At 37.9% G+C, this 22,300-nt stretch overlaps 1 protein-coding gene across 1 annotated transcript; it reads left to right on the top strand.

The window, feature by feature from the left end:
* Nucleotides 1-523: 523 nt before the first annotated feature.
* Nucleotides 524-21,013, top strand: LOC133531166 (cofilin/actin-depolymerizing factor homolog). Its single transcript, XM_061869298.1, has 4 exons — nt 524-783; nt 18,589-18,779; nt 19,328-19,459; nt 20,310-21,013. The coding sequence occupies exons 1-4, from the start codon at nt 781-783 to the stop codon at nt 20,428-20,430; spliced, it is 447 nt and encodes a 148-aa protein (XP_061725282.1). The 5' UTR covers nt 524-780; the 3' UTR covers nt 20,431-21,013.
* Nucleotides 21,014-22,300: the final 1,287 nt, after the last annotated feature.

Below are 22,300 nucleotides of genomic sequence, written 5' to 3'. Positions count from 1 at the left end.
CTGGCCAAAGTGATAACAACGAAGAATAGTGTTTACATAAAAAAAAAAACTACCGGATTCAACTTTTTTTTCAACAGTAACTACTTGGTAACTACTGTACCAAAAAACCACGAATTCACATAAAATGAATATTTAAGAAGTAATAAAGAAACTTGAAATAAAAAATACGAAATCCGTTTTCGATCAAATGGCGCCAATTTTTCAAAATACAAAATGGCGACTTGAAGTTATTTCCGTCTGTCCATATATGGGCATTTGTTAAATACTGGAATGTGATTGGATAAAATTTAATCGTAATCTGTGACTCACTTGTCGAGTAGCAAGAACTTTAGTTTTATCACTGGCTTTACAAGTGTATTGTTTGTTCTTATCTCATCCCACTGATGTGACTTTCAATTATCAAGATATAAATATATTCGAGTATTCATTGTCACGACAGCATCACCGTTGTTAGTACATTTGAAGTTTTCATATTATCTATATGTGCAATTTTGCTACACAACATTAAAAGACTGTTTAAAATATTCAAAACAGTTATATACATATTTAAACTAGATTTCAATTTAACTCTGGTTAATTACATTGTTGTATACTTATTTTTAATTAATTGGGAAGTGTACTGACTTTACTTCATATTTTTGACACATGCGCCCATTGGCTCATTCGCTGTCGCAAAATAACGGGCAGCCAACTGTACGGATCAGTGTCGTTCCGGTCGCTCGCTGTTGTCGCGGAGTCGGTGAAGTTAGTGGTGAAATTTTTACGTGAATAACATCAAAAATGGTAAGTGAGGAATAAATTGCAGTGCTTCATAATTGTGTTGTGAAAAATTATCGTGGGTGCGTCGAAAAACCTATCGTAAAGCCGAAATTGCAACGGAATGTATTCTTGTGAGACCGGTGCCGCCATATTTCGCACGAACCACCGCCGAGTTCGCACGCCTTTTCTCGTTAAAATAAATGTCACCGTTCAGTGATTTTATGCCACGTGTTGTGTTTTTAGCGTTATTAAAACTGCAGCTGGCAAAAACCTATCCGTTCCAGAGTGGATGTCGGATGTTAGGTTTGGATTAGCGGTGTTGGATTTCACGTATGTTTGAAAGGTTACGAGTCTGCAGCGCCTTTTTTGACGGCTATGGAATTTTGGGCGTTACTGGATTGTAAAATATTTGAAAGAAATTGTATCTCGTAGTTTGTGAAGGTTATTTAGCGATGCCGGTGGCGTACCGAGGGCATCGAACTGAGTGAGGGTTTGCATCGCCGCGCAATCGCATTCAGTTTTACCATATATGGTATAGCGGTCGGCGGCGCTTGTCACATTCATTTCACGTCTATTTCGGGTGAATAGAGTCGCGCAATGGGCGTCGGTGCAGACTGACCGAGGGTAATGCTCCCGCCTGACGCAGTGTCAAGGTCACTAACTCACTAATTCAAACATCGTGTCGTATAAATATTGTCTACCAGTCAAATCTTCCGTAAAACTAACCTAATATTCAAATCGTTAAAAACTCGTACTATAACCAGAGAAATCGAAAGAAATTCCTAATGTGTGACTATAGAACGTACATATGGAATCTTATCAGAATGCCTGAGTCATATGGCTACATTTATAGCTTGTAGTGGACATTATATTTCCTTATTTGTCAGTATTGGAGCTCGAGCATTGACAGAGCTGAATCATGTGTTTGAGCCTATTGAACTATTAATTTACTTAAAATACATATTGACTAAAAATTAAAGATTCTATCTAGCATAATAGACAAATTTGTTAACTCATCAAGGTTTCTATACCAAGCACTGGGCACTGGTTTAACTATAATATTATGCAAGGTAAACAATAGCATTAATACCTATAACATTTTATTACCAGGTTTTTAAGAATTGATATGATCTATTAAAATAATTTAATTTAAAATTACCCTCATCATACAGGAAATGAAATATCATAGTCTTCCTTATAGCAAAGCAGCCTATTATAGTTTAGATATCAATTTAATTTATTTATCTAGTTACAATTAAAAGATATTTTTCCTTCATACTCAGCTACCTATACAGAAATTGATCAAATTTAAAGTATCAGTAACAGACTAATGGAATTTGAATCTAAGAGTAAGTACTGCCATTTGATAATAAACTAAACTCAAATAGGCTCCTATTGTGGTGCGAAGTAGAAGAACTTAGCAAACAAAGTTTGTTAACAGTACCGGATTAACTATAAGCAAAATAATCTATAAACTAATGCCCATCCCCACCCTGCAGCAAACCTGGCCCAAAAGTTCCCCTTAAGTTATGCATGCTGCACGCTGAATCGTGATAGAAAACTGTTGGACCAGCTAGGACCCAAAATGGGGGATCTTCATTCCCCCTCTCCTGTAAACACCTGCTCAACTCCCTAAAAAGCACCAGAATTTCACTACCCCAGGGTCCAGCAGTCTCCACAGCGACCGGTAGGAAATCGTATGTCACCTCTAAGGTGTAATACTTGGCGTGTTTCAGCCTTGCAGCTGTTTCCGCCACCGAACCCATCGAATTAGGAGTGTGTCTTAAATGAGATGGAGCTCCTGTACTTACACATGTTGCATCCCAATGCCGTTCCACCAAGGAACTAACGTCAACCTGTCCAACCTCTTGCCATCAGTGTGTGACAAACCTGGTTACTCCAGAAGGCTCAATGGATTTTGTTGTTAATAACAACAGTCTCTTACAAAACAGACTTGACAACCATTTTATAAATGGACATAACACAAGTGCAGCACATTGATGTGCACATGTCAGCTGTAAGCTGCCTGTGCATTCATATATATTATATAATAATGAAATGGTGCCTCGGGAAACCTCCAGCACACCTGGCAACTCAGGCTGTGATGCCCATTTTCTTCTACCATTACACCACATACAATGGTGCACCTCACACACCTTACCCTTAAGCATTATAAGCAGTTGCTTAGGGTGGTGTCTCCAAACTTGGCCACAGCTGGTCTTCTGTTTCTTGTCACTATTTGCAGGCCTATTAGCAGTCGCACACTATACTTTAGAGACTTGGGTTAGTGCAACCTGTCTAAGAATGCTCCCTATACTTGCTTGGTGTTCCAAAATCTAAGGAAGTAATAAAATCAGACGTCACCTAGCAACTTGTCTGACTGTAATAGTATATCACCCATGTCTACCTGGAAAAATCCATAGGCCACACCCATATTAACAACATTATAAAAAGTTGCTAGTTCATGAATTAGTCATAACAGATACAGTTAGTAATTAGCATTTCCTGTTCAATCTTTATGGCTTGGGATTAAGATGTGTTTTTCCATAATTTGTGGTGATAGTTTCGTCTTTTTGATTCTTTAATTAAAATACTTAATAAATTAAGGCAAGCTTTCTGATGAAAACATTTTTAGGTGTAGTAAAGATCTTGATGACATGTTGATGCTATTGGCTAACAATAAATCTCGAGCAGTTTTCTGATTCACCTAGTTTGATAGCATTCAGAAATCAGTTTTTTTTGCATCAATAGAGTATTGGGATGTTATAATACAGTTTTACAGTTCATGTATCTAGCTTGCATGCAAGCTTGCAAATTTATAATCAGTAAAATCATTATCATTATTATTCATCAGTCAGCTGTTGTCCATAAATTAGGGATAATAGGTACATTCGGCACTAGGTGCCTATTCAACTAACTTGACAATTCTCACTGACAATTTACTTGAGTCGAGTTCATAAATATGTATACTGTTTTTCGTCTTATTGCAATAGATTAAGGTGAAGAAATGTTTACATATTTATGAACTCTCCTGTACATTTCTGGGTCGTCAAGTAACAAAATGTTGCAGAGTCATATGTTTAGCTGTTGGACCAACAATCTAGGGTTTTTTTTTTTTTTTTCATTTATTTAATCTGGGAGTTTTAGCTTTACGCTAAGCCACCCCCGTAATTCAAAATATTACATGTATGAATCTAAGTAACATTTAACAATGAAGAAAAATAAATTTTAAGCAGTTCCTTAGCATCATCAGACAATGGTGAGGCCAAGGCACTGTTACACCATCCTACGTTACTACCATTACCACTGACACGAATCTAGGGTGAATTCTTAATTTCAGGCGACATGGTGAAACAAGGGCCAGAAAGAATTTTACAGTATACTGTATTGTCACAATAGTCTAAGGACCCCCGGTACTAGATTTGTATTGCGAGAATCAGAATTTCCCAGTCTGGGTACTACTGTTTTTATATAGAAAACGAGTACCTACCTAGAGCACTCTCATATATCTGATACCTATCTTAATGATGAGTTGGTGATTGTACAGGCAAAAGATTTAATTTGTGACCAATTTCGTATCTTGTCACAGTGACTATAGTATGAGGTCTCTAGCAAATTTAATGTTGTTTGTCAACAAGGTATAAAATGGGTCACAAATTAAATCTTCCTATGTTAATTATTATGAAAAAAGATGTTAGGAGTCTGACAAGATTAACTTGTCACTTGACAAGCGTCATTTTATAAACGTCTTTTTTTGTGCAGTTAGCTTGGTCTGTCGAAACTATAGACATAATGGTTTTAAACAACTGAAAACTTACTAATTACTACCTATAATTTTAATGACTGGGTCACACAGAAAAGCAATAGAATTATTTTCGAATTCATTAAATTCAATGCGCTTATTTATTTTTCTTGTGAAATAAACGTTCACGTCATTAACACTATCTATCTAATCATTTTTTATCTCACTATCTTTTATTTCTACTTCTTATCAGACGGACCTACTCAACTTGTTAATTAGAGCGGTTAATCCCCATAACCTCGCCCTTGCTGCTATTACCTGATTACTCCACTTAATTCCGCTTTTACTCTGTTGTTCTCTTCTCCGAATCCGCTTTTAGTCTATGGTTCTCTTCTCCGAATTCACTTTTACTATGATTCTCTTCTCCATACTTTTTGCTTGCCTTCTCCAACCCCGAGTCGCGCGGTAAGTGATAGTAGGCTAGATCAGAGGTCGGCAAAACGCGCCTCACGAGCCGAATGGGACTCCATAGACTTGCAATTGCGGCTCTTCAAGACCCAAACAATCAATACTTAGTGGACTTACACCAGTCAAATAGTGCAATTGTGACTTCTTGACATTTCCATCACCATCATTCGACGTGAGAGGTATACCTATGTCGGTCTTTTACTAGTTTACAGTTACAGTTCAAAGACAGTTATGTATTATTAATAAAAATATTCTAAAACAAACTAAGAATACTCAATAGAAAATCTGTATCGATCTCATCCCTTTCGCGCAAGGATGCAGGCCGGTGTCCTTGCCCCGACACCTGAATGAGTCAACCGTGACGCATGGTGAGGTCACTGCCCCGGGCCAAACGGCTCAAATAATACGCACTTGTGTCGTGCCGATGATTAGTCGAACATGATGTGATCGTTAGTGAGTAGTGTGTTACTCAAGTGTCTTAAAATGGTCGTAACAGGTTTAAAGGCTCAGATAGATGGTGTGAGAACTCGCGTTCGAAGAGTAACTAACAGTCGAATTGGAACAAGTTTACCTAAGTATAACAGCGTTTCCAGCCATAACAAGGAAATATCGAAATTAGTTTATTTTCACATGTTAATAATGCCTGAAAGTTGTTACCATATTTCCGTTATGCCAAAGAATAGAGGTGCTGGTGATGGGTTAAAACCTACTAACTTCTGGGAAATCCGATCAGTGTGCAGAGAAAATACCCAAACTAGAATTGTTAGGTAATTTTGACATTATCCTTATAATGTCAAAATTACCTAACACACTGTCCGCAATAAACAGGAAAATTAAACAAGCGAACAAATAGCTAGAAAAATATTGTTTCCAGGGAAAATTGATGGCGGAACTATGTGTGTAATGAATGGGTATCACGAACGCGAATATGGAATTTCCAAAATGGTCTATCAGTTTCCTCTGTCACTCGGAATTGCAAGAGTGATAGACTTTTTCGAATTTCGATTGACTGTCCAGTCCTGGACATGAGATTTTTCTGAGATGCGCCAGAAAGGGCCAGGCAAAGGCATTTCGCAAATTCAGCCGTTCAACTCATCTTCACATTCTATCACTGGACTGGACTATTTTACAGGATGCCCGACTATCGGTACTAGATCATAAGAATGTAAAAGTCTAATCCGCACTAGTGTACGTATCTATCATTAAATTTAATCTTAACAGTAAGTATCACGCCAGAAGGACGTATAAAGACGAGTGTTTATTACGATTTCACGAAGTATCTCTTGACATAACAGAACAATTTCTGTCTTGGATGTCCGCCAGCGGCGTTTTAAACTTGTGACACCTCTCATTCATCTACGTTACGTATTTATAACCATCGACCATTGTCCTTTCTAGCTAGCTATTTAGTGAATTCACTTTTTTTGTTTTGTCTGTATAGGCGAGTACGTCTTAACATCTGGGCCATCTGGCTCAGAGATTCGTCGTCATCATTGGTCTCATAGCCTTGTGCTAACCGTGAACCTCTATAATTTCATTACGATGGCAGTGTACGTTCAAAATTGGCTGGATGCTCCCTTATCCTTGCGTAGAACTTTGAGACATTCCCAATATACTCTTATCAGCCTTACGATTTATGGGTCCATCTTGATAGTACTCTTGATTTTCATTCAGATTAGTTACTTAGCGCCAGGTCCACCAATCACACTTGACAGACTAGTGTTGGATAAGACTCGAGTCCTTTGAGTCCTCTGCTTTGAAACTCGACTCAGTTTTTCAGACGCATAATTATTAAGTCTAAACTCGAGTTCTTTTCACCTGGTTAGAGACTAGAGTCTTTTTGTAGGGACTTGAGTCCTTTTCAGAGAACTCGTAAATTTTTTGTTTGCAAAATTTCGAAATGCTTGGTTTTTTTAAGTAATAAGTTAGTTACAGCACACAATGATTGAAATAATACAATAACACAATTTATTTACTTTTATTTAGGTTAAACCTATGAAATTGTTGACGGAGTCTTTATTCGGAGGCTCGAGTTTTTTTGAGCTCTCTTAAAAAAAGACTCAATAAATGACTCGCCTTGGGACTTAAAAGAATCGGAAGTTTTTTAAGCGCCGATTTTCGTAAAAACGAGTCGAATCAAAAAACTCGAGTTCCTACCAACACTATGACAGGCTGATGAAAATTGAAAAAATAAAGAAAAGAGATGAAAATTCCCATACAATTAAGTTTAGCGAGCGCTTTAACAATGACGGATGGGTTGGTGCAACCGACCCTTAGTGCCTGTTGCACCAACCACAACTATCGGACTGGTCAACGAACTCTTTAAGGATGACAGACGTTTGATGCAACCGCCCCTTAATAATCTGGTTCATCTGAGTCAAAGAAGCAGGCCAGATATGCGGTTTGGCAAGCTCTAGTAAATTGTAGCCATATCGATATTAGTGACGTGGCAGTTATTTTTGGTTGGGGACTCCCCGTGGGTAATTGAATAGATATTTTAGAACGTCTTTTCTCAACCCGCTAGTTCATAACAAAAGTAAACTATTTTCACTGTTTTTTAGATGCGACTGTCAGCCCTAAAATATTGATCATTTGTTCTACTTGATTAATTACTCAGATGCATTACACTGACATTCTACAGATAATCCGTTAAAATGGCTCTAAAAAATTAATTTTAATGATGACATATCCGCCAAGCAAATGAAGAGTGTAATACATTCATTATTGTGTGTCAAAACGTCGGAAATAGAAGTGAGCAATACTCTTATTGATGCTGGAATCATTAGTGACGTCAATATGTTTGAGTTACAATACATTTCGAGCTAATTTATAATCATAAGAAAATAAGTCCTGTCGTATCAAAACATCAAAGAGCTATGTGATCGTAGCAAATTTAAGTAATTTTTCCAATAAGAAGACATTTTCCGGCATTTTAATAGCTTATTCGCTGCCGGGGAGACGTGCTCCACTAGAGTACTCCCGTAGGCCTTCCGAAAATGTCAAAATCAAAATTTCATTATCTGCTTCTTCGAATATGTATGCTTAAGGAAAGGAAAGCATAATGCAGTACAATTATTTCGATGCGATGTTGGAACTAATAGTAACCCATGTATACCGTAATCAGACATTCAGTTTCTTCAGCATCTTGAAATTGGGTCGAAAAACGAAAGTCGTTACGTAAAACGTAACGTAACACATGATATCGTGCATCAGTTTCATCAAGGTCCTATACTTTCAGAAACGTGTAGGCGTCCACTGGCGAGCATTATTAATCATGTTGGCAGAAGTTACATTCATTACAGAAGATTTACATGCAAGGGTAATAGGCGATGTTTATTGACTGGAGAGTTGAAATTTTGTTACAATATGTTTAGTTATCCGTCTCTTGCAGTTTGACAAATATTGAAAACTGGTGTATTATTTCTGTAACCTTACCAATCTGTCTGGAGAAAAGAAATGTGTACTTAAAAAATAAAAAAAAAGGACTATAAACTATAATCCAATGAGGATATTTACCTATATTTTTGTTTCGAAATGTATGCGAAAACTTAGACTGACTTGATCTACAATATTTCATTTACAGTACACATACAGAATGTGCTATTAATCTAAATTGTGTCCAGCGAAATCTCTTCACACAAGGATTACTTTTTCATTTCTTTCACATCACGTGGGCTATTATTTCAAGGCTTGTTATCTTTCTCACTTTGTCATCAGCTTCACACATAGATAATCAATATATTGAAAATCATTGAACATACAGTGGATGAGCGGAAGTTAATTGATCTGATTAACCATTATACGAATTAGTGTTTTTCATATTATGTATGTCCCGTATTGGCTTACACAGCTATGAAAAGCGCTGCCGCCCTACCTGACACTGTTTGAATAATCTGTAATAGACCCAAAGGCCAATGATTTCAGATGTCAGGATGTCCATAGGAGTATTTGTTGGTAATCTTTAGCAAATGCTACTGCAGGACTAAGTAAAACCTGTTACAGAGTGAAAGAGTCGATCCGTGAGTCAGCGACCGTCAAGTTTCTCAGAATGCGGACGGCAATGGAATAATAAATAAACTATAAATGCTTTATGTTTTAAAGTCTATGCTATTTCCGATTATGTTAGGCATCGGATGTAGAAATAACCAGTGTATGATAAGGATCTTGACCAAATTGTTAATGTTAAGCTTTGAATTTCTTTTTCGGTAACAATCTTTTTGTGCTGTATGCAACACTATCAAGTTTTGATGATTGTTGATCACCACACATCTGAAAGTTTTTGGCAAAAAATAAATTTTTGGTACAATCTTTTATCGCTGACTGTACTTTTCTTTCTACATGCAACTAATACTCCTCGAGACAATTCTAAAAACCTCAAAACACAATTAGATTGCGTTGTTTTATCAGGGTTCCTATGGCCACTTCCTGTCTCCATCATAAGATCAGCTCTATAGTACCATAATATTGCATTGTGACCCGCCTTACATATTATGTATGCAGATTTCCAACTTTATTAGAAGTCGGGAAGTGGGTCAAATTTAACTTGCAAGATTTGACCCGTACAAACATAGTTACGTAGATACATACTTACGTAGGTACATTGCAAGTTAAATAAAAGTTTGTAAAAAGAGACGTTAGCTTGGTTTTTCCAGAAGTGAACTTTGTTATGAAATAGTCTAACCAAGTTGTAATGTCACTAGAACGCGCGTCTAGCGAGAACTATATTGTTGCTAACTATAATGGAGCAAGGCCGCGGACGAACGGACAGACAGACGGCCAGGATGAAACATTTATCCAGTCACAAATGTGTGGTTTGGTACCAATGTCAGTATTAACAGAAACTTTATGTTGTTCACTATTTTATTAGGTCATCGCTAGCATGAGAAGATAAGATGACTTGCGTTTTGTATGTTTTTGGCAACTCGCCACTGCATCATCAAATCACTACTATCAGCCTATTTTAGTGTTCCAGAACCGTTTTGGGACCGGACATTTTTTTATGGCTCTGCAGGCGACATACTTATTAAAATGTATACCCCCTGTCAATTCTTTGCTTTAGAAATGAAAAATTAGTTGGCATTTTCCGGTTAATACTGTAAAAGGAAAAAAAATGCAAATTTTTGTTGTATGTGGATTTATTAAATAGCACTGTTTATCATGCGATTCATTTATTTATTATACTACGTCGGTGGCAAACAACTACACCGCCCGCCTGATGGCAAGCATTCTCCGTAGCCTACATACATTATTACTTATGAAGAATCACTTGAACGGCCTTGTTCTTCCTTATATACGGCTACCATATGCATGACCAATGTCCAATATATAAGGTTATATGATGATGACGAAATACATTTCCCCTTTTGACGTCACGTACTCTAACGCATGGGAGCCACAAAAATGGGAAAATTACCTTATTTAGAGTTAACGTTTTTTAGGTATGTATGGTAATAGCAGGTGCCGAGTTACTCAGCTTTGGTCAACGAGACTTAGCAAAATTGTAAACCTTAAGTGTCAATTTTTCCTAGCTAGCAGGACTGTATTTATTATACTTTATCAGTTTTACTCTTGACGAACTGGTCGTGGTCATCTTTTCAGATATTGCTCAAGCCATCTGCCTAGAAGATACGTATCTTGATCCTTTTATCGGTACTTATCTGTACCTCCCTCTTTTCTAGCTGACAATACTATACTTTGTTACATGGAATTTCCAGACGTTTCATAGTCTCTATTGACATTTCTCTTCATATATATATTATAGACATTTCTCATTACTTCCGCAGATTTAGATAACCCGACCAAGGAAAAAAAAAAACAAATGTAACCTATCTTCCCTAGCCAGGAAATTAGAAGCATCCTTGTCACGTTAGAAATGGCCGTTGCGCAGATTTTTACGTTTTATCTCAATTTCTCTGGAATTATACTTCTGTTTAGCTATTTTATACTAATTATACTGCTTTGGTATGCAGGGTACGATAAAGCACTAAAAATAAACGAAAATTTGACATGTTTTTATGTTTTTTTTTATAGAGATAACTTTACTTGGAGTCTGTCATTGTAAACATGGTCTAGTATCCGTATGATATTTTTCATGACATTTACCCTATTAAAATATCCGTATACCTACTACAAATTTATGTAAGCGTTAGCCCGTTCTTAGCTCTACCGGGTTGGTAGACGGGAAGCCCTCCTAAGGTTCAATGATGTATGGAGCACGTGTTGCATCGACGGACTAATAATAGAGCTACGGCCAATGTCTCTACTGATTCTATTTCGATACAGCAACGTAGGAGGGATTGAACGCGGCTCGTATTCCAGAATATACAATATTTGACGTGTTAAAACTATTATCGACATTGTGAAGGTTCTAGGGAAGTCAGGGAGACTTCCCTCAATTCTTCGCTCAATTTTATTTTACCAAACCAACCAGTTCGGTTCGGAACCAATGATCTAAAACCCAAACTGCCTATTATGCTTTTTAAATTCAAAGAGAGCAAAATAATGGTCTCGGTCTTCGAACGTTAATCCGAACTTTTCGAACAGTTATGCTCGTTAAAAGTTAGTAGGTTAGACATCAAATTTGATGCTATCTGTCGCAGAGGTTGAGCGGAGATGCCGAACGAGTTTTCTATCTGTGGTTAGTTGCTAGGGGTAATGATCGGACACGAATTGATATTTAATTTAATTTCAATTTATTTTCCTAAATAAATTCTACATTGTTTTTACATTTGTTTCTCCAAACAGTGTTATTGGTGTTTGATAGTGTTAATTATGAAATTGTTGCCATTGCGTTAGGATGATTGACTGTCTGTACCTTATATACCTTATATACGGTCAAACTTTATTAGCCACATAAATCTTATTAGTCTCCTACCTACATCTAACAAATATAATTAATATAATTATACTGCATCGTGCGTATTCATAGTATAAAACGCCCGACCACCTGATCAAACACTCGCACCGGTTCAACTAAACTAAAAACAATAAGTACATATATTTATTTATATAAACTGCCGATATCGGGTTGAGACGCGAGAATACTCGCGTTTTTCTGACTCCTAGGTTAACTCAGATGTTACTCGATACGGAAACATCTGGTCTGCGGTCAAACGACTCATCTGGAGTTGCAAGCGCCCATAGGCTACGGTGGCCGCCGTATCTAAGTTTGCTTGTCATCGTCGTGGTATAAAAATAATAAAAAACAGAGTGCAGTATGGTTCTGGGTACGGTCAAGGAATTTAATTTCTGTACCATTTCGTACCTTGTCACAGCGACAATAGGGATGCGACAACACATGTTGAATTTTATAACAAAATCTAGTAAAATAGTTAGCAAATGAGCAATTTATCGCAATAATGTGGTTATTAAAATAATATATGGAAATGATAAAAAATATAGGACCTGAAAGTTTCAAAATTAAAGGTTTTTATTTATTTCCAAAAAAAACTAAGTAAGGGTACCATTCGATTCCTTACATTTTATCCAAAAAAATATTGTATAGCAAATATATACATAAACGCAATATTTCACCGACAAAATGGCAATTTTAATGTTTTTCATACTTCAAGATGGGCGCTTGGTGACCGTGACGTCACGTTTGCTTATCGTTTTGTTGGGAGCGTTTCGCGAGTGAAGTACGACTGTCGGACTTTGACTATCATTTCTGACTTTTGTATTGCTTTAATGCTATGGGTCCCATATAGACAACCCACAAAAACGAAAACGAACCCGAATTATTGATACCTGTGCCCCTAGTGTAAATTTAGTCGATAGCGAAACGTGACGTACGCGTTTGCGTTAAGTCTCATTTTGTATGGGTTTTTGAACAGCGCGCCAAGCGGGACGTTTTGGAAAGTCAAAAATTTCATACAAAATGACACTTAACGCAAACGCGTACGTAACGTTTCGCTGTCGAAAATATTTACACTAGGGGTACTGAACTATTAATAAACAATTGTCATCTAGCCTATAGTATGTAATCCCTAGCGCCTTGTATATTGTCGCTATGACAATGTACGAAATGGTACATGAATTAAGAGGAATTCCTAGTTGTGATTTTTCCATACAAACGCTCTCGACTATTTCCTCCCTGGATTTTTAACCTAGAGCAATGATTTTTTCAAATAAGATCAATATCATCAATATCTGTGCCGCTATGTTTTGCTTTTTTGGATTATTTTATTTTGAAGAAAATTACAGCGCCTCGAAAACCGCAAAAACGGCTTAATTGAATTGGCTGTAAAAAAAGGCACAGTATACAAATATGACAACAAATATCCAAAAAATCAAAACATAGCGGCATAGATTATTTCTTCCTCTTGCAATTTCCAAAATTTCATAATGATTGGTTGTGAATTGGAGGAGGAAACAGTCGAGAGCGAAACCTCGATTTTTGAGTTTTTTGCGTGTGAATTTCGGTCCGAGCTGCAGTTGTCCTTATCGCACGAATTGGAGGCGGAGACAGTTTCTAAATATACGTACACAGAAGGAATAGTGATGGGCATAACATCCTTATTAGGGATTGCAGAACCGGTACTGTTTTAAAGAACCGGGATTTCCCGGTACTTTCGGAGCTGGTCTAATTATTTCATTATTTTAAATAAAACGACAGCATTTTGCGATTTGACCACCTTTCGTATTATAATTTAATAATCACATTTTCTTTTACTACGTATAATCACAATAAACAAGTCAATTTTTTTAGAAATATGGTATTTTACATTGCTCATACTTGTGCGTCACAAGTAAAAGATAACTACATTGATGTTTGCCACTAGATAGCAAATTAAATGTAATTACATTGACAAGGGGATTTATATACATATAAGTATCGCAGTCGTATTGTATAATCCGCCGTATTACATTACGGCTAGCCGATATCAAAATAAGGGCCATTTTGAAATGCGGCGGTTCAACGATTAAGGTATGTTGGGTAAATACCGGATGCGGGTGAAGAACGTAGGACATTCATTTCTCCCTAATTTGGCTTTATTTTTTAATATTGGCAACATTGTGTAAGACGCCATTTCATTGCGCCTCGACTGCCAGTGTTCCCGCGTCGCTCAGGGAGTCGGGCTTGTGCTATGCGCAATCACAGAGAGCAAGGTAAATTTCGCGAATTCTTTCTTCTATCCGATCTTCGACCTGTAATTTATTTTGCGTATTGTGATGAAACTGTGTTTGTTTTTGTAATTGTGTTAACAGACTTAGCACTGCTGTAGACCGCTATCTGATCTTGACCCTTCCAGGTAAAGATCGGAAAGAAACAATCCGATCTTTACCTATTTCAAAAACAGCAGTGATTGTCAAACTTTAAATTTTCTTCAATTTACCTACTGACCTACTTAATTATCACAATTATTGTTTTCTTGATCACACTTTCGTACCATTATTTTTATCCAGTACCACTACCAGCGCGACGGTAAATCAAAAGGAAGAGATTTTGGCAGTCTATTTTGTATGTTTGTATATTGTATGTGTATGTACACCTACTTACTGACAATGTAATTTTTTTAATTTCCGCAACCCAAAGGTTGCCTGGAAGAGATCGCTTTTTAGCGATAAGACCGCATGTTGTTTACCTGTCCTTATGTTTCTGTTTTCTTTTATTGAGGTGTGAAATAAAGAGTATTTATATTGTATAGAGAAGATGATACATGTTGAATTGTATAACAAAATCGAGTAAAATAGATAGCAATGAGCAATTTTTCGCAATAAAGTACCTACACATACGGATGTAGATGTGCACGCATACATACATAGCTAGTTTAGGATACAAAATAGAGATAGGGCTTCGAAATTAGTTTCCTTAAAATGCTTCAAGAGGGCTCTCTTTTCCTATATATTTACTTTACTCTTTACATACGATCCTTACATTTTATAGCTAGTTTAGGATACAAAATAGAGATAGGGCTTCGAAATTAGTTTCCTTAAAATGCTTCAAGAGGGCTCTCTTTTCCTATATATTTACTTTACTCTTTACATACGATCCTTACATTTTATAAAAAAAAGATTGTATATCAACTATATATATACATAATTGCAAAATTATACCAACAAAATCGCAATTTTAGTTATTTTCTATACTTCTTTCTTAAGATGGGCTCTCAGTGAGCTCAACGAGGGGAGGGAGGGGGTTAGGGTCGGCAACGCGCATGTAACTCCTCTGGAGTTGCAGGCGTACATAGGCTACGGATACTGCTTACCATCAGGCAGGCCGTATGCTTGTTTGCCACCGACGTAGTATAAAAAAAAACCTTGACCTTTTTAAAGAACTACTTAATCTTTTTGATTTCTAAGTTTGATTCTTATTTTTTTGGCGACCTTAATTAAAAATGAATGGGCACGATTATTTTTTATTTTGATTTTTGTCCCTCCTACTTAAGTACTTAATATCTTCGAAACCTATCTATTATTTTAGTGGTTTTTCTTACTTTATTACTTCGGGTAAATCTTACAATAAGAGGTTTCTTAGCACATTGTTTACTTATCAAATTGCCTTATGACATAGGTATCAAAGTTTGAGAGCCACAATTTTACCAATTTTTGTATCAGGGTTAAGATCGGATACAATAATACGAAAAAAAAAAACTTTCGTTGACAACTTTTAAGTTTGTAATTATTGGTGGCTGTAATGTAATTTATATACATTGGAGAAGGGTAGACACCGGACCTACGAATACGAATGAATCTACGGTTATTATTTAACGATTCGCTCCGTACTTCAAGAATCTGTCACGTGCTGAGATCTCGAAAAAACATTTTCTCACGAGTTCTCTCAATTGGTCCCAAAATTGTCCGGCATTACCCAACATACTTTACCCAGATTGTCATTGCGATACGTTCTAAGTTTAGCCCCATCGTACTACAAGTTAAATAGATTGTAGTTTAGCCATATATTTATACCTACTTACAAAAACGGATAGGTACAGTCAAGTGTAAAAATATGGGTGTACACATCTTACTCAAAAATATGTCCCATAGCATCTTATTCCAGTGTAGTAAGAGCGTAGTACCATATTTATGAGACGATTCTTTCGATAGATATTTTTGCACTTGACTGTACGACGACGACCGAAGCAGGGACATCATTCTTTTTTGCAGTTTTTACCTATATGGTAATTAATAGATACAGCATAATATAAAAATGAAAAACAATATTATGTGATAACAACAAAAACAACTTGCATCGGGCAGCGCAGGATAAATTCCGTCCGGCTCGCGGGCGATGTCGACGGAACGGCGCGCAATGAGCTAGCGGTCGCGTCTCGCATCTGTGTGCGCGCACTCACACTTAGATAGCTCCCGCTCCCGCCCACCGCAGCGCGACAGAAACATAGCTTCAAAAATTCGAGATTTGAAATGTTGCTCAGCTAGGAATTGCTCTTAAATGCTTTGATTGTACATCGCCTGCATTGCATGCCCTACGCATATGTTAAGAGTAGGCAAAGCAATCGATGTACTTTGCGATGTAGGCTGGCCTTAACACAGAAAGATGATATCAAGTCTATTATGAGAATGTCCATTACGAAGGCACTTTCACGACTTCAATAAAGGCTTAAAAAGAAACAAATGTCAGACGCTCAAAGGCCTGTTTTTTTTATTTGACGTTCAATATATTTCGATTTACAATGCGACGTGTGCCTTTGACTTGGATATTATTATGACAAATGGCAGTGAAAAGGATAGGTAACCTTATTTACTAAGACAATGTAACATATTTAACTAAGCATTCTTAAACCTTATTGCAACCAGATAAGATCCACCAAAGGTCAGTTCTGTAGCTATATCTACTAATACCTATAAATATGAAGGTGTATTATCATTATCATTATAGTTTCAAGACCAGACCATATATGGTCATGTAAAATCTTCGAGCATTACTCATCTAATTCGAACTCGCCACAATTTGCGAAATGTCGACGAGCATTGTGAACATGTTTAGTTCCTGTCATTATCTGTCCGATTAATCATGTCATGGCGTCGCTGTTTTATGACTTGTATCGTATTATTAGCACGGGCGTATCAGTAATCAAATCTTTATGACATTATATTTGTCAGCTAATTTAATAGGTGGATTTTGTCATTTGACATTTTATGATATAGATCGTGTCATTCACGAAGACGCGTGGCTTGACTCTGATTGTCATGTTATTAAAGGTTAGATTTGACAAATCTGCGCGTCATGGTGGATGACACGAACTATATCTTTTCATTTGTTATGGATATTTTCCGTTTTGAAGAGTTTCTAAATTGAATTGGAATAGTTAGTAGTAGTCGCTTGACGCACAGTTTGCCTGATGGACTTCCATGCAAGTGTCAGAGTTAAATATAGACGGGACGAAATCTGTTGTGAATTGATGTTTCCGTCTAAGATGATCTTTAAGTTCGTCACCTTCAGGGTGTATACTCTTTGTTGTTTTGTATGAGAGAGAATATAAAATTAAGATATAGATTTGAGCGGCATTCATGGTCATCTTTTTAGGTCAAGTAGCTGGATTAGAGATAGGTCAGTTTCGAAGGTCTTCCTTACTATTTTTCTTCAGTTTCAAATTGGACTTCTTAAGTGCAAATTAAGGACTACAAATGCGCCTGGGCGGCGCGGCGTTGGTCTTAGCTTAGGATAAGACTCATTCCTATGTAGTGCCTTTTGAATGTATCCAATGGTAGTAGGTATCACTCATTCTGTTCAAAACAGCAGTAATTTTGGAACAGTGAGTTAGCAAGGGAGAAAGAGACTAGGGGGGGATAACCTGATTCGTGACCTACCGCTGTCAACAATCGCTTATGTTAGGATAGACAGCGAGAATTTTGTACTTAGTGTGCAGTTATCTTTGTGCCAATCACACATTTTCACACATATCAGTCTCCTAAACAGGCCGAACCGACCTTGCTCAGTACTGCAATCCCGCGCTAAATGCGTCGCTGAACGGATATAAACCCGACAAATAAACAGTCGCCTTGGAATTATGTCGGCACGATGGTAGACCGTTCGTCCGATCGACTTTGTATTACAACAATGTAGTCGTACCAAGCTGCCCGAACGGAATTTGACGTGTCAAAGCTTGAATATAGTGCTGCTCTATTGACAGCTGTCTATATCTAATTCATGTTTAATACAAAATAAATTTCAAGATTGTAATGTTGGGGAACGGTGTAGGTAGGAGGGTCGCAAGTTGATGCGGAAATCGTTCCGATAGCGAAAATTTACATTATATATGATTACGTTATCTTCTTCATTAACTTTGAGGGGTTAAGCATTCTCGTGAACTTTCTAAACATTCGACATCTACTCCTTTTTTACGTGGCATAAAATGTTTATACTGTTGATGGGTCAGTGACACGGCTGTCTTTGATCCAAATTCTAGTTTATTGATTTGACCTTTTGAATGGATCGGCTACACCGTTGCTCAAAACACGTTGACGCACCGTTTTTACAGCAAAGTATGACAAAAACGCGACGCCTAAAACACGTATTTTGTACACGCTGCTGAAGTGCCGCCGTGATCAGTCCTTGCATCTTAAACCTTTAATATTTTCATAAACAAAGTGAAAAATTATCTGACGCACAGTAAAGTTTAAGAAAATTTACAAGTTAAACTTCTCTCTCTTTCCAGGCGTCTGGTGTGACAGTATCGGACGCGTGCAAGACCACGTACGAGGAGATAAAGAAGGACAAGAAGCACCGATACGTGGTGTTCTACATCCGCGACGAGAAGCAGATCGACGTGGAGACCATCGGCGAGCGCAACGCCGAGTACGAGCAATTCCTCGAGCACCTGCAGCAGGGCGGCACCGGCGAGTGCAGGTATGTCTCTCACACCACATCTCCCAAAAATTCGCGTTGTTGCCCTTAAAGTTGGTACACAGTAGTGTACCTGGCAAGCTCATCGAACGGGGGCAATGGGGCCTGTGCTTCGGTGAAAATAGTTCCTCGGGCTAGGGGGCTTCCCTACTTTGCCACTCTAAATTTACGCCACTGGAAAAGTACAGGTACTGGTGTGCCGGCCGATGAAATCATCTTGAAATTACCCAAAATGTTACTTGAAAAGTTTGCATGTTTGCACATCTGTTATATTCATCTCTCGCATCGACTCTTAATACGCATCAAGCAAGTCAGGTTATATGGAAGGTGGCTAACTTATATTGTCTTCTTCTTATAGTCGTTCCACTCTTGACATAGTGGTCGTGGTCATCATCGGATGGTGACGTGCTTCACAACACTTAGATTGTAGTTATACCTATACCCGTATTGCGATATTTATTTGCCACTTTTCCAAAGCCTGTTGTTTTAGTGTTTCCTTGACGAGACAACCTTTTTTTCCCCACGCTAATAGAATTGTTTGATTATTCCAGATATGGCCTGTTCGACTTTGAATACACGCACCAATGCCAAGGCACGTCGGAGGCGAGCAAGAAACAAAAGCTGTTCCTCATGTCGTGGTGCCCTGACACCGCCAAGGTCAAGAAGAAGATGTTGTACTCCAGGTATTTCCTTTTTATTTCTGTACAAGAGCTATCTAGTGTTATCCATTTGGCGCAATTTCAACATTGTTACTCACACGGTGATCGCCTTAGGTGCCACCTATACAACACCGGAACAAATCACCAGTACCATCAGCGCCATCTCTTTCGCTATATAAGAAACCCGTAAAGGATTGGAATAGGAGGGTGCAAGCACGTAATGCACGCGCCTTTAAGGCCTGTGCACACGGGTGCGTGCACGTGCGCGTTGTAATACCAAAGAGAATTTGAAATAGAGAAGAATTGTTAAAGAAAACTTTGTAGCCACAGTAAATTTACTGGCATGTTTCGACACATGATTAAAACTTTTAGAACGCTATTTGACTTTGATTCTTATTATTTCACTGTTATGTGTTAAATTTGTTAAATCGCTCGAAACGATGCCGCCATACCTTCCTTTGATCTATTAGATGGCGCGACTTTTATACGAATAAACGGATGGCGTAATAAATTGGCCAGTTGAACAGTTATTTTTATTTGACATATAACAACACACCATCATCATCACCTGTGGCCATACTTTACAACTATGTCGGAGGGGTGTTGGCCTGCAGCGAATGTGGTCGCACATTCGCTGCGAAATTGAATATGTGAGTCACCTGAGAGCGCACCAGCAATGCCTTCAGCTATAGAACGCAGTCGTTGTGTCCGAAAACGGCTAGGAGGAGATGATGATAACAACAGATTTAATCCCCTAGGTTTTTATGAAAATTATTCTTTAATGTCTTTGAGAGGTTACACTTTTGTTGAATTATGTTAATAAGAGTACAGTCAATCGGCAGTAATCATGCTCACCTACATCAATTTGTTCCAGCTCTTTCGACGCCCTGAAGAAGTCCCTAGTCGGCGTACAGAAATACATCCAGGCCACCGACCTGTCCGAGGCGTCCCAGGAGGCCGTGGAGGAGAAGCTGCGCGCCACGGACCGCCAGTAGGCATCCACGACGACCGGGGCGCAAGGGTTCTTATAATATATCATTTCATCCTTAAGCTTTCTCTGCCGTCATGTACAGAATACCTACCCGCCGATAAATGTTGCATATCGGCCCTTGGCGAGAGACAATTCGCTGTTTGCGACCGTCAATCAGTTATCGTATTTATTAACATGTTAACTTTAGACATGGACAAGAACTGACAACATTCTACGAAGCCGAAATTAGCAGTCTTCTTCGAAAGACCGATGTACAATACTTATCGCCGGGTACTGAACTAGATACTGTATAAGACGGATGGGATTATTATAATAATTTAAGTTATAACTAATTATTATATATATATTTTCCTGTAAAAGAGTAAGGTAAGCTCAAACTAAATTAAATTCAGTGACGCGAGCATTTTTTTTGTTACACGCGAACGCCGGTCGGCTTTTTGTACTATTTAGATTGTAATATATACTAAACGATGTGCGATCAAGTTTTCGTTTGAGATTCTCTGTCGCGGCTTTGCTCGGCTGGCCTTTGGTCGGTGGATGAGTATTTTGTAACCAATTTATCCAGAAATACACTCGATATAAGCGAATCGATTGTTTTATTTACATTCCTAATCATATACTTTTCTAATAGGGTGTGCGCTCTTGGAGGGTCTGCCATAGTGTGGCCTAAACCCAAAATTACTACCAAAATTAAAACCCAATTGTAAATTAAAAACCTTAAGGTCGTTTTTAGCTGGCCCCTTAACCCCATTTAGACCCCTGTGACTCCAGGGTGTAAACTCTACTACACTTTCTGTCCCCAAACAGTTAACGCGCGCTGTTTGTACTCGCAACTCTTGGAGTTAGACCACGCTAAGTTGGTACCGATTTTGATAGCCCCAGACTGTGAAAGTTTTATTTTATGGTGCTTCCACATTGGCTGTTATAAAATGTATACAACAACGTGTGACAGGGACAAAATAGTAGTAATCTATTATGTTGTCCTTGTCACACGATGTTATATGACCTATATGTAGACATATACGCAATATTTCACTGACATAATCGCAATTTTATTGTTTTCCATACTTCAAGATGGGTTCTCAGTGACGGTGACGTCACGATCACTTATCGTTTTGTTATTAGGAGCTTTTCGCGAGTGAAGCACGTTACGACTTTGACTATCATTTCTGACTTTTGTATTGCTATAATGCAATTGAATGGGTCCCATTAGACATTTGATCCTAAAAGAAACCTGATCGATAAAAACCATAAATAAAAAATTGTCATCTAGCCTATAATACCTGATCCTCTAGACCAGGGGCTCCCAATCTTTTTACAAGTTTTTATTTACTTTCACCTGACCGTTGTCTGTTTGTAATCAAATCTTGCAAATTAAATTTGATCCACTTCCCGGTTTCCGATTGAGCTGAAAATTTTGCATACATATGTAAGTCGGGTGACAATGCAATATTATGTACCATCGAGCTGATCTGATGATGGAGACAAGAGGTGGACAATGGACATAGGAACTCTGTGATAAAACAACGCAACCTAATTGTGTTTGGGGTTTTTAGAATTTGCTCGATGAGTATTAGTTGCCTGTGGAAAGAAAAGTACAGTCAGCGATAAAAGCTTGTACCAAAAATGAAATTTTTGCCAAAAACTTATTTCAGTCTGCAGCGTACTTGCAAGTTAAAATTTTTATCTCGGCACCCTAACGTAGCTGATTCGAAATAGATAGGTAACATGGTCAAAGGATTGCCTCACGGTGCCCCTCTTTACTGGCTACGACGCACTAGAGGACGCCGCGGAACCCCTGCTCTAGACAATTCTAGATGATGGGTAGGTCAATAGGTACGGTACTTAGGTTAAGCCTACTTCATGATGTAAAA

The sequence above is a fragment of the Cydia pomonella genome, chromosome 24, assembly GCF_033807575.1.
Source record: "Cydia pomonella isolate Wapato2018A chromosome 24, ilCydPomo1, whole genome shotgun sequence".
Classification (NCBI taxonomy): Eukaryota; Metazoa; Arthropoda; class Insecta; order Lepidoptera; family Tortricidae; genus Cydia; species Cydia pomonella.
Note: the sequence above shows the minus strand (reverse complement) of the source record. Positions and strands in the feature narration are given on the sequence as shown.

What these genes read in the sequence shown, in the direction of transcription:
- LOC133531166 (XM_061869298.1), top strand. An exon ending in GGCGGCACCGGCGAGTGCAG is followed by an intron (nt 18,780 to 19,327) that starts GTATGTCTCTCA and finishes TGATTATTCCAG; the next exon opens with ATATGGCCTGTTCGACTTTG. An exon ending in AAGAAGATGTTGTACTCCAG is followed by an intron (nt 19,460 to 20,309) that starts GTATTTCCTTTT and finishes AATTTGTTCCAG; the next exon opens with CTCTTTCGACGCCCTGAAGA.